This window comes from Blennius ocellaris (genome assembly GCF_963422515.1).
Source record: "Blennius ocellaris genome assembly, chromosome: 13".
NCBI lineage: Eukaryota > Metazoa > Chordata > Actinopteri > Blenniiformes > Blenniidae > Blennius > Blennius ocellaris.
Window position 1 is genome coordinate 25,269,964 of NC_137662.1, and position 12,839 is coordinate 25,282,802.

The window sequence follows — 12,839 nt, forward strand, 5'->3', positions numbered from 1 at the left end:
TATTAAATTTTGTCCTTGTTGTTACTTTATATTTGTTATTTGATGGTTTTTTGTGGTTTGTTTTTGTTTCGTTGTATTTCAGTTCTTATTTTGACGTCTGGTCGTCGTTTTGGTCAAAGTGAAGCTGCAGAGCCGCTGGCGGCCGCCAGGCGGCGCCTGTTGAACCGTCTGAGGCTGTGATTGGAGTCAAAGAGAGATGAAGGGAAAAAGAGGAGGTCTCACTCTGACTGATTTTTTACATTTTCACACCAGGACACGACAGGACATTTATTCTGAATTATTATTTTTTGAATCGGTTTTCAAGCATCAAATGTGACGAGAGAAAAACTGGATCACATTTAATCTGAAAAATGAACATCTTCAACTTTAATTCATAGAAATCTCAGAAAAAAACAACCAAAAGAAATAAAAAAAATCTGAATTATGTTACCTGGAACTGAGAGCAAGACGTGTAAGCTTTTAACCACAAAATAATAATAATAATAATAATAACAGTAGCTATTTTACTCAGCAACACAGAGTGTAAAACAGTTTTTTTTCATGAAGAATTCAGAAATGCTTTTTTAAATTTTTTTATTTTTAATTGAGCACCTTCTTTTATACTTATTTTTCTTTTGTCACGGCCGTTTAGGAGGACTGCACCATGTAATTCTGTTGTACCTGCTGCAACGACAATAAAGACACTACATTCTATTATTCTATAATAATACATTTTTAGAGACGAATTTGAATTTTTTCTTCACAACTTTAAAACATGTTTTTATTTTTTTTATTTTAAACAAAAACAATAACCTCAGTGAGACTGGTTCCAAAGTAAAATAATTTCAGTTCCTCACGATGTGAATTACAAATAATTAACCCGTCAGATAATCAGATTTTTTTACAGGCTGATTATATTTTAATAAAAAATGTAGGTTTACAGAATAATGCATTTTGTTTCGTATGAAACGTCTGCCGTCCAAACGTGAGGTCGAATCCCCCGGGACGCAGTGAGCGCTCCTCCCGGCGGAGACGATCTTTGCTCCGGTTCCTGCCCACCGCCGCGGAGCCTCTTCGGACCGCAGACCGACGCAGAGGCTCCAGAACCCGGACAGCCGAGGCGGAGCGCGGCCTCCCGCAGCGGACAGTGGACCCGGACCGAGACGATGAATTGACGGGGAGAAGAAGAAGAAGAAGAAGAAGAAGAAGAAGAAGGGAAGAAGGAAAGAAAGAAGCCTCGAGGAGACGTGAAGGAAAACGGGAGGAGAAGAAAGAAGAAGAAGAAAAGGTAAGATGGAAAAAAAAAAAGGAAAAGAAGGAAAAAAAAAAAAAAAACTTCGCTCCGACCTCCGACTACCTGCTGGAACAGCCGCACTGTGCGACCGGAGACCCGCGACCTGCGCTCAGACTCTGCGGCATTTTTAACGCACTTTATGCGTGTTTTATTAGTTTTAGTGGAACCGGCAGATTTTAGTAAAATACTGTGTTTATGTCTGAGTGTGTGTGTGTGTTTGTGTGTGAGTGTGCGCGCGTGCGTACAAGCGTACGTGCACGCGTGCGTGTGCGTGTGTGTGTGTGTGTGTATGTGTGTTGGCGCCAGGTGATAGACGCATCCGGACCAGGTTGATGTCGCGGGGTAAGAAAAAGTTAATTTCTCGCGTGTTTCGACGTCAAGCGGATCTTTCTGTGCTTAAAATCTCCACTTGGGACTTTTGACGCGTTTTCGCGGACATTTCGGGCCGAATCTCGCCGTTTTCTCCCACTTTTTTTCAGACTTTAGTCGCGAGTTTGTGTCGCAGACTGTTTACGGCTCGTTAGCCGCATTCCTGTTAGCATCGCTCCGCGCACATTTCCCCTCAAAAGACGCCGACAAGAAACAAAAAAACACGCGGAAATAAAAGCGCAGAAAGCGGTGAAAGCACGCATAATTGTGCGTCAAACTCTCGCGGGTGATTTTATTCCAACTAATGTTCTTTTCTTTCTCGATGTTTCTAAAGTTTCGAGTTGTCCGTTAGCCGCAGCGAGCTAGCCTCCAGCCGCACAGAGCAGCGAGCAAAATTGTATAAAAAGCCGCATAAAATCGACGATAAAGTGTTAAATCTGCCGCGATGTTTTTGGTTCGGAGGGTTTTTTGTTCTCGTGAAATCGTCGCTGACAGCAGTTTGTTGTTGTTAGCACGGTGGCTAGCTGTTAGCATCGGTTTTGATCGTTTCCGTTTATTAAAAGTTCAAATTTCATCAAACCGGAAATGAAACGTCTCAAACCTTCACGAAGTAAAATATTACACATAATATCCGACGTTACTCGCGAGCTGACGGCAACACGGGAACTTCACAAAGTAACTAGTTACTTTTGGTGTGCAGTGACTATTGAAGTAACTAGTTACTTTAACTCTGCTCTGACTCGGATAGTAACGAGTTACTTTGACTTTACAGGAATAAAGTAATTGGTTACTTAACCAGTAATTGCAATAACAAAGTTGCTACTTACTTTTGGTCTGCTGTGACTCATGATTAGTAAAGTAACTAATAACTTTGTTTTTGCTGTAACTGGTAAAGTAACTAATTACTTTTGGTCTGCTGTGACTCATTAAGTAACGAGTTACTTTATTTCTGCTGGCTGGTAACGTAACGAATTACTTTATTTCTGCAGTGCCTGGTAAAGTAACTTAATTACTTTCAATCCACAGTGACTGGTAGAGTAACTAGTTACTCTGTTTCTGCAGTGGATACTAATGTACTCGACTACTCTTGAGAGGCCTGCTGCTCCTGTGATGGAGTCGATCAATAGACCCGATCGGCTCCACTGCTCTGCGCCATCGGATCATTTTGTGTATTTAGTTACTTTTGTACTCTTCTATCTCGGCCTGTTGTTCTCAAAGACTCAAAGGACACGCCCACTCAGTGTGTGACCTCTCCTGACCCCCCCACTGGGTCCTGGATACACCCACTCACCTGCTCAGGTGTGCTGCAGGCTCCGCCTCCTCTGTGATGTCATCAACCTCAGACGTGTCGATGAAAGTTTAGTGTTTGAATGTAAACAAAACTCATGACGCCTTGGTTTCAGCGGGTTGAGGTTCTGTGGAGCGGCGCCAGTATCGGGTCTGATACTTCTCTGGAGTACTTTGTACTCGAGTAAAGTTCCCGATACAACCTGGCAGTTTGTAGAGTCTTTAATGCTTCTGAGGACGACTGACGAACGACTGACTGTCAGTGATGTTCTGACAAAATATGAAGATGAGGAAGAGGGTTGGTACACCAGCAACTTTATCACCAGCAGCTTTATCACCAGCAACTTTATCACCAGCAACTTTATCACCAGCAACTTAACCACCAGCAACTTAACAACCAGCAACTTAACCACCAGCAACTTAACCACCAGCAACTTAACCACCAGCAACTTAACCACCAGCAACTTAACCACCAGCAACTTAACCACCAGCAACTTTATCACCAGCAACTTTATCACCAGCAACTTAACAACCAGCAACTTAACAACCAGCAACTTAACAACCAGCAACTTAACAACCATCAACTTAACAACCAGCAACTTAACAACCAGCAACTTAACCACCAGCAACTTTATCACCAGCAACTTTATCACCAGCAACTTAACAACCAGCAACTTAACAACCAGCAACTTAACAACCAGCAACTTAACCACCAGCAACTTAACCACCAGCAACTTTATCACCAGCAACTTTATCACCAGCAACTTAACCACCAGCAACTCAATGCTATATAAATGCTACATGCTAAGGAGTTTCAGGCTCACACACCAGCGATGCTAAATGCTAAACGTGATTAACGTGACTGATCCTCCAGTAGCATAGCGCACAGCAGAGACGCTACGCTATGCTACTGGAGACTGTGGGGCTGGTGGAGGTGACGTAGCGTGGATGGAGGCTGGTGGAGGTGACGTAGTGTCGATAGAGGCTGGTGGAGGTGACGTAGCGTGGATGGAGGCTGGTGGAGGTGACGTAGCTCCGATAGAGGCTGGTGGAGGTGACGTAGCGTGGATGGAGGCTGGAGGAGGTGACGTAGCTCCGATAGAGGCTGGGGAGGTGACGTAGCGTGGATGGAGGCTGGTGGAGGTGACGTAGTGTCGATGGAGGCTGGTGGAGGTGACGTAGCGTGGGTGGAGGCTGGTGGAGGTGACGTAGCAGCAGGTATTGCTGGCATAGTGTTAGAATGTACCTTGAGTCAGGCTTGGTGCTTCAGGTTACTGTGGTTCTGCTCCTTCAGCAGGAGGTGGAACCTTCATCTCATTTCTACGTTACGGCTCTTGAAGCTTCACTTCTCCACTCTTTTTTCTGTCATCAAGCTCCTCTTCCTCCTCCTCCTCTTCCTCTTCCTCTTCCTCATCTTCCTCCTCCTCCTCCTCCTCCTCTCTCCTGGAGTGTTCCCAGTCTGGGAGCTGAGGATCAGATTACTGCGGGAGTCTCGGAGGCTCTCTGGCGAGGTGGCAGAAGAGGAGGAGGAGGGGGGGAGGAGGAGGAGGAGGAGGAGAGGAGGGGAGGAGATCAGATTTCACATCTCCAGCTCTGTCTGCCTGGCCTCCCTCCCTCCCTCCCTCCCTCCCTCCCTCCTCCTCTCCTCCCCCCGCGGTCTGGAGACAGAGTGGCTGAGCCAGAGAGGAAAACATGCAATCCACCCTCCTCCTCCTCCTCCTCCTCCTCCTCCTCCTCCTCCTCCTCCTCCTCCTCCATACATCCTGCCTCGCTGCTGCTGCAGATAAAGGCAGTAAATAGGAGCCGAGCACACAGAGGGACGATTCTTTACCTCCTCCTCCTCCTCCTCCTCCTCCTCCTCCTCCTCCTCCTCCTCCTGCTGCTCCTGCAGAGATGTTTTCTCTCCTGCTGCATCGTCCAGTTGATGTGTGGTAAAGGTGAACTGCAGGCAGACGGGGGTTGAACCTGTGAGGCCGTCATCCCACTGCACGCTGTTCACCTCAGGACCTGTAGGGGGCTCCATGTGGGGATCCAGATCAGTCCAGGTCTCCTTCCAGATCTCGTTTATCCAGTCCTGAATCCAGTCCCCTAGTCTGTACCACAGGCCAGTGTCTAGTCCCAGACCGGCGTCTAGTCCCGGGCCGGCGTCTAGTCCCAGACCATAGTCTAGTCCCAGACCAGTCTAGTCCCAGACTCGTGTCTAGTCCCGGGCCGGCGTCTAGTCCCGGGCCGGCGTCTAGTCCCAGACCAGTGTCTAGTCCCAGACCAGTGTCTAGTCCCAGGCCATAGTCTAGTCCCGGGCCTGCGTCTAGTCCCAGACCAGTGTCTAGTCCCAGACCATAGTCTAGTCCCAGACCAGTGTCTAGTCCCAGACCATAGTCTAGTCCCGGGCCTGCGTCTAGTCCCGGGCCTGCGTCTAGTCCCAGACCAGTGTCTAGTCCCAGACCATAGTCTAGTCCCAGACCATAGTCTAGTCCCAGGCCTGCGTCTAGTCCCAGACCAGTGTCTAGTCCCAGGCCATAGTCTAGTCCCGGGCCTGCGTCTAGTCCCAGACCATAGTCTAGTCCCAGACCACGTTGGTGCGTTTCAGTGAGTCTGAGCTCCGTTGTCATGGAAACGCCTCACAACGATTCACACAAAGGTTCATGATTTCACTTGGAAATATTGTGTAATTAGCTTCAGTTCAACCGCGACTCAGATGGTTGTGGCAGCAGGGTGACGTTGTTATTGTTGTTATTATTGTTATTATTAGTAGTAGTAGTATTGTTGTTATTAGTAGTAGTAGTAGTAGTATTGTTGTTATTATTGTTATTATTATTAGTAGTAGTATTGTTGTTATTATTAGTAGTAGTAGTAGTATTGTTGTTATTATTATTAGTAGTATTATTATTAGTAGTAGTAGTAGTATTGTTATTATTATTAGTAGTAGTATTATTATTATTATTAGTAGTAGTAGTAGTAGTAGTATTGTTATTATTATTATTATTAGTAGTAGTATTATTGTTATTATTATTAGTAGTAGTAGTGTTGTTGTTATTATTATTATTATTATTATTAGTAGTATTATTGTTATTATTATTAGTAGTAGTAGTGTTGTTGTTATTAGTAGTAGTAGTATTGTTGTTATTATTAGTAGTAGTATTATTGTTATTATTATTAGTAGTAGTAGTGTTGTTGTTATTAGTAGTAGTAGTATTATTATTGTTATTATTATCATTATTAGTAGTAGTATTGTTGTTATTATTATTATTATTATTAGTAGTAGTATTATTGTTATTATTATTAGTAGTAGTAGTGTTGTTGTTATTAGTAGTAGTAGTAGTAGTATTATTGTTATTATTATTAGTAGTAGTATTATTGTTATTAGTAGTAGTAGTAGTAGTATTATTGTTATTATTATTATTATTAGTAGTAGTATTGTTGTTGTTGTTGTTAGTAGTAGTAGTAGTATTGTTGTTGTTGTTGTTGTTAGTAGTAGTAGTATTATTGTTATTATTATTAGTAGTAGTAGTAGTAGTATTGTTGTTGTTGTTATTAGTAGTAGTAGTAGTAGTATTATTGTTATTATTAGTAGTAGTGTTGGTTCACACTGCAGTGTACTCCAGTACTCCAGTACTCCAGTACTCTAGTCCTGCTGCTGCTTCCTCTACTGGTGTGAAATGAAAACTCAGGTCACCGCTAAAAAAAACCGTCGTGCTGCTGGAGTTTCTCTGTAATGACGTGTGATGAAGGCTAGAGCCTCCTCCTCCTCCTCCTCCTCCTCCTCCTCCTCCTCCTCCTCCTCCTCCTCCTCCTCCTCCGGCTCCACTCGTCCTCCCGATGCCATCGATCGGAGCTTTAAATACACCGGCCCCTCACCCTGAATAATTCAAACTCCCTCTGCTAGTGTGTGTGTGTGTGTGTGTGTGTGTGTGTGTGTGTGTGTGTGTGTGTGTGTGTGTGTGTGTGTGTGTGTGTGTGTGTGTGTGTGTGTGTGTGTGTGTGTGTGTGTGTGTGTGTGTGTGTGTGTGTGTGTGTGTGTGTGTGTGTGTGTGTGTGTGTGGAGAAGTGACTCACTTCCTCTTCATTCCTCTGGAGAATCTACTTTTCCTCTCACTGATCTTGCCGCCCTGCTGCTGCTCCGTCAGTCTGACCTCTGACCTCCACCCAGTCGGCTCACGGAGCGTCTCCAGACAAACCTCCACCCTCCAGTTTGGCTACAACCTGACGGAGAAGCACTCCATATGAACGCCTGGACATCTGAGAGGGGAGGAGACACCAAGACCAGGAGGCAGCTCTTGTGACTGCTGATGTCCGTTAATCGTGTGTGTGTGTGTGTGTGTGTGTGTGTGTGTGTGTGTGTGTGTGTGTGTGTGTGTGTGTGTGTGTGTGTGTGTGTGTGTGTGTGTGTGTGTGTGTGTGTGTGTGTGTGTGTGTGTGTGTGTGTGTGTGTGTGTGTGTGTGTCAGATTGTATCAGAGCTCTGTCTGATCTCACTGCTCTCTTATTAAATTAGGAGTCGTCTGTCTGGAGGAGAAACTCTGATTTCCTCTGTACAGAAAACATGGCCGCTGCTGCAGACGCTGCTCCGCCTCCAGGACCCGACCTGCTGGTTTACTGAGGGGTTGTGGCGGAGCGGCAGGTCGTAGTGGAGCGGCGGGTCGTAGTGGAGCGGCGGGTCGTAGTGGAGCGGAGCGGCAGGTCGTAGCGGAGCGGCGGGTCGTAGCGGAGCGGCGGCTCGTAGCGGAGCGGCGGGTCGTAGCGGAGTGGCGGCGGGTCGTAGCGGAGTGGCGTCGGGTCGTAGCGGAGTGGCGGCTCGTAGCGGAGCGGCGGGTGGTCGTAGCCTAGCGGCAGGTCGTAGCGGAGCGGTGTCAGGTCGTAGCGGAGCGGCGGCTCGTAGCGGAGCAGCGGGTGGTCGTAGCCTAGCGGCAGGTCGTAGCGGAGCGGCGGCTCGTAGCGGAGCGGCGGGTCGTAGCGGAGTGGCGGCGGGTCGTAGCGGAGTGGCGTCGGGTCGTAGCGGAGTGGCGTCGGGTCGTAGCGGAGTGGCGGCTCGTAGCGGAGCGGCGGGTGGTCGTAGCCTAGCGGCAGGTCGTAGCGGAGCGGCGTCAGGTCGTAGCGGAGTGGCGGCTCGTAGCGGAGCAGCGGGTGGTCGTAGCCTAGCGGCAGGTCGTAGCGGAGCGGCGGCTCGTAGCGGAGCAGCGGGTGCTCGTAGCGTAGCGGCAGGAGGTCGTAGCGTAGCGGCAGGAGGTCGTAGCGGAGCGGCGGGAGGTCGTAGAGGAGCGGCGGGAGGTCGTAGAGGAGCGGCGGGAGGTCGTCTCTCCTCTCATGGTTGAAACTTTTCGTTTCAGGTGATGAAGCTCTGACCTGCTTCACGTTTCCCATGGAGCCGAACACCGACACTGTCATTCCATGGAGTCTGCAGCCAGGTACACACACACACACACACACACACACACACACACACACACGTAGTGTGTTCTTCATCGCCATGGCAACACGTTGTCCGATGATCCTCGGGGCTCTTGGAGCCTGAAAACGGGTTCCGGAGTCGAGGAATTAGAAACTCCACCTCGGTTTGACGTGAGGACGGACAAGATGCACATTATCTTAAAGCGATGATGTCATGGCTTTAAGATGATGATGTCATGGCCCCGCCTCTCTACCGATAGCCCCGCCTCCCTCTCTGTGATGTCACTGAACAGCAGCAACATGGCGGACGAGCTGTTTAGAGACCAGATGTTGGAGTTTAACAATACAGTGATTTTGCATACTTTATTTTCTTCCGTGGTTTCAGTGTATTTGTGTGACGGCGGCGGTACGGCGGCGGTACGGCGCCGCCTGCAGGCCTGGCGGATGTACGACGCCACTTTGCATTATTTTCACGGTGTCGTGTTTTTAAGAGTGACGAGGAGGAGAAAGATGGTTTTGTCTCGTGTGGACGGAGACTAAAAACAAGCCTGTGCTGCATTTCCAGGGGGCGCTGTCGTCCTCCTCCTCCCCCAGGGCATTCTGGGTATTCTCATGCTAATCCACAGCCAGGAGGAGGAAACAATGAGCCAGGAGCCAGAAAGTCTGAGCTGCAGCCTCCCTGAAAGGCCGCCTGGGGGAGGAGGAGGGAGGAGGGGAGGAGGAGGAGGAGGGAGGGTGGATGGGGTGGAAAACCAGAGAAGAAGAAGTGACAGACAGAGGAAAAGCAGGACAGGATGCTGGTCTGGTTAACGACACCCTCCAGCTCACTTTTATCCCAGCAAAACACACAAAAGAGACATTTCTGCTGGACGTCTGGACGTCAGAATGTCTAATAGAACGATGGACGTCAGAATGTCTCTAATAGAACGATGGACGTCAGAATGTCTAATAGAACGATGGACGTCAGACTGTCCTCTAATAGAACGATGGACGTCTGGACGTCCTCTAATAGAACGATGGACGTCTGAATGTCTAATAGAACGATGGACGTCAGAATGTCTAATAGAACGATGGACGTCTGAATGTCTCTAATAGAACGATGGACGTCAGAATGTCTAATAGAACGATGGACGTCAGAATGTCTAATAGAACGATGGACGTCTGGACGTCCTCTATTAGAACGATGGACGTCTGGACGTCCTCTATTAGAACGATGGACGTCTGGACGTCCTCTATTAGAACGATGGACGTCAGAATGTCCTCTAATAGAACGATGGACGTCAGAATGTCTAATAGAACGATGGACGTCAGAATGTCTAATAGAACGATGGACGTCAGAATGTCTCTAATAGAACGATGGACGTCAGAATGTCCTCTAATAGAACGATGGACGTCAGAATGTCCTCTAATAGAACGATGGACGTCAGAATGTCTCTATTAGAACGATGGACGTCAGAATGTCTCTAATAGAACGATGGACGTCAGAATGTCTCTAATAGAACGATGGACGTCAGAATGTCTCTAATAGAACGATGGACGTCAGAATGTCTCTATTAGAACGATGGACGTCAGAATGTCTCTATTAGAACGATGGACGTCAGAATGTCTCTAATAGAACGATGGACGTCTGGACGTCCTCTAATAGAACGCTGGACATCAGACTGTCCTCTAATAGAACGATGGACGTCTGGACGTCCTCTAATAGAACGATGGACGTCAGAATGTCTCTAATAGAACGATGGACGTCAGAATGTCTCTATTAGAACGATGGACGTCAGAATGTCTCTAATAGAACGATGGACGTCTGGACGTCCTCTAATAGAACACTGGACATCAGAATGTCCTCTAATAGAACGATGGACGTCTGGACGTCCTCTAATAGAACGATGGACATCAGAATGTCTATTAGAACTCCTTCTATTATTAATATGATCACACTGAATTCATCTGAACCTCTGTTCTCAAGATATAAACCTGTTGGTCTAGATGAGATGGATGATGGAGGAGGAGGAGAACAGCAGGAGTGATGAGGAGGGGGAGAACGGGGAGTAATGAGGAGGAGAACAGGAGGAGGAGGAGGAGGAGGAGTAGGTGTTGGGAAGGAAACGGGAGGAAGAGTCGTTATTTGACACCTTCATGGCTGATTTGAAGAGAGACTCAGAGACACTGAGTGTCTGTCCTGGTCTCTGTCCTGGTCTCTGTCCTGGTCTCTGCCCTGGTCTCTGCCCTGGTCTCTGTCCTGGTCTCTGCCCTGGTCTCTGCCCTGGTCGTCCCACTGGTCTCTGTCTCAGGTGTATCTGTCTCTCGTCCTCCTGTCCAGGGTTGTGGACCCACAGATCCAGTGAGACGCCAGAGGAGCACATAGTGTGAGACCTCCTCCTGCTCCTCCTCCTGCTCCTCCTCCTCCTCCTCCCACTGTGGATCACAGGCTCCTGCTTTGGACCAATCAGACGCGGCGCCTACCGGCCGAGGGCCCGCCGGGCCGCCGCAGCATGGCGGCGTTCTCCTGGTGCTGCGTGGCGACGGCGGCGCTGGTTCTGCTGCTGCTGAGCCCCGGAGCTGGAGGTGAGGACGAGAGACGGTCTCCTAGCAACCGCTTGTCTTATGCATGGAGTGAAACATAAAGGAAACTGTACGTTTTGTAAGACGGCCACAAAGTGGCGTCCCACAGGGGACGGTCCCGGGACCACCTGTCCCCTTTACACCACAAGTCCAGCTGAGACACTTTAAATCACAGAAGTACGAGTCTTTCTCTCTGACAGGTCAGGAGCTTGTTATTGTTGTTGATTTAGATATTTCTGTGAGCAACACCTCGAGATTAGTTCTAAATACTTCTTTAGTGTGTGTGTGTGTGTGTGTGTGTGTGTGTGTGTGTGTGTGTGTGTGTGTGTGTGTGTGTGTGTCAGCAGGAAGCTGTTGGGCTGATTGCTGCCGCTCTCTCTTCCTCCAGCCTCTCGACTGTTTCCTGTACGAGTGTGAAACTACAAACTCTCATTGTCCTGAGGAAATATCCCTCAGTGTGAAAGTAGCTGCTTCCTGTGTGTGTGTGTGTGTGTGAGAGAGAGAGTGAGTGAGTGAGTGTGTGTGAGAGAGTGTGTGTGTTTCTGATATTTCTCCATGTTTAATTCATTGACATGACGGATCATAATGATTTAATTAGTATTTTTTATTGAGTGTAAATGTCTAGATGTACACTGGGAGGCTCTAGAGGGGTTGATACAGCCTGCCCCCCCCCCCCACCAGCTGCAGGTCAGAACCCGGACCACGTCCTGCAGGGCACCGGGGTGAAACCCGAGGCCCGCCGGCCCGGGGAGGACTCCACCGTGGCCCCCGAGGACCTGCCCCGCTTCCTGAGCTGCTACTGCTCCGGACACTGTCCCGACGACGCCACCAACAACACCTGCCAGTGAGTGTGGGGGGGGGGGCGGGGCTTAAATTGATTAGAATTATTTTTTTTTCCAGTTTTTTTGTCCGTTTTAATTTATTTTGCCATGGGCTAAAAGCACAACGTTTGAGCTGAGGAACGAATATACAGACGTTTCAATGGTCCAGTTGTGTCTGAAGACCAAATTCTAAATGCGTCCTATATACCAATGCAACATGTATATCTTCTTCTTTTCCCATTTTTTTTGTTGAAAGCAATATTCCACTTGCCCTAATGTTCAACATTGGTCCAATTTAAACATACAAGAGAAGTACGCTTTAAATATTCGTCTCAATCCTGCAATGTCTTTGTTAAACAATCTACATTTCACTAATAATGAGTGAGTTTATCCAATAATACCCAAAGACACACAATGACTATTGATGACTGCTTTTGTCTGTTTGAAGGCTTGTTGAATAAGAAAGACTAGTTTTACTCGTCATGCCTTTGGGAAATTGCTGTGGACAAGATAAAGTTGTGGGTGATAAACTGTCGTCGTAAAAGTTGGGAATTTGCTATTTCTGAAAATATTTCACAATGAAAATGATAAAATATTATTGAAAACATGGCGTACGCCACGCCCCCCCCAAAAAGTCTGCAGTGTATGTGTTCGGAATGTTTTCATTTGAGGTTGGTCTCCAGCGGGGCTTAAGTGACGCCGCGCTGCAGGTGAGGGGGGCGGGGCTTAAGTGACGCCGCGCTGCAGGTGAAGGGGGGCGGGGCTTAAATGTCTCCTGCCGTCTGTCCCGCAGGACCAACGGTCAGTGCTTCGCCATCATCGAGGAGGACGAGCTGGGGGAGGTGCAGCTCACCTCCGGCTGCATGAAGTATGAGGGCTCACACTTCCAGTGCAAGGTACACACACACACACACACACACACACACACACACGTCTCTGATGTCATCGGCCTCCTCTCCCTGATTGGCTGCTGTGTTTGATTGACAGGACTCTCCCAAAGCTCAGACCAGGAGGACCATCGAGTGCTGCAACACGGACCTCTGCAACCGGGACCTGCAGCCCACGCTGCCCCCGCAGGAGACCTCCGGTACTGCTCCTCGGTAACCACGGCAACCGGGGCCCAGGACCACGACGCTGACC

At 48.3% G+C, this 12,839-nt stretch overlaps 1 protein-coding gene across 1 annotated transcript in view; it reads left to right on the forward strand.

Annotated features, from left to right (window-relative positions):
- The first annotated feature begins 1,045 nt into the window (after window positions 1-1,045).
- The window catches only part of LOC308138509 (bone morphogenetic protein receptor type-1A-like), an 18,322-nt gene continuing 6,528 nt past the window's right edge, over window positions 1,046-12,839 (forward strand). Inside the window, exons 1-6 of the mRNA XM_080507646.1 lie at window positions 1,046-1,267; window positions 8,256-8,333; window positions 10,637-10,881; window positions 11,560-11,722; window positions 12,493-12,595; window positions 12,687-12,786. Coding sequence (XP_080363772.1) covers window positions 10,809-10,881; window positions 11,560-11,722; window positions 12,493-12,595; window positions 12,687-12,786 — 439 coding nt within the window. The 5' untranslated portion in view covers window positions 1,046-1,267; window positions 8,256-8,333; window positions 10,637-10,808. The remainder of the gene's footprint in view (window positions 1,268-8,255; window positions 8,334-10,636; window positions 10,882-11,559; window positions 11,723-12,492; window positions 12,596-12,686; window positions 12,787-12,839) is intronic.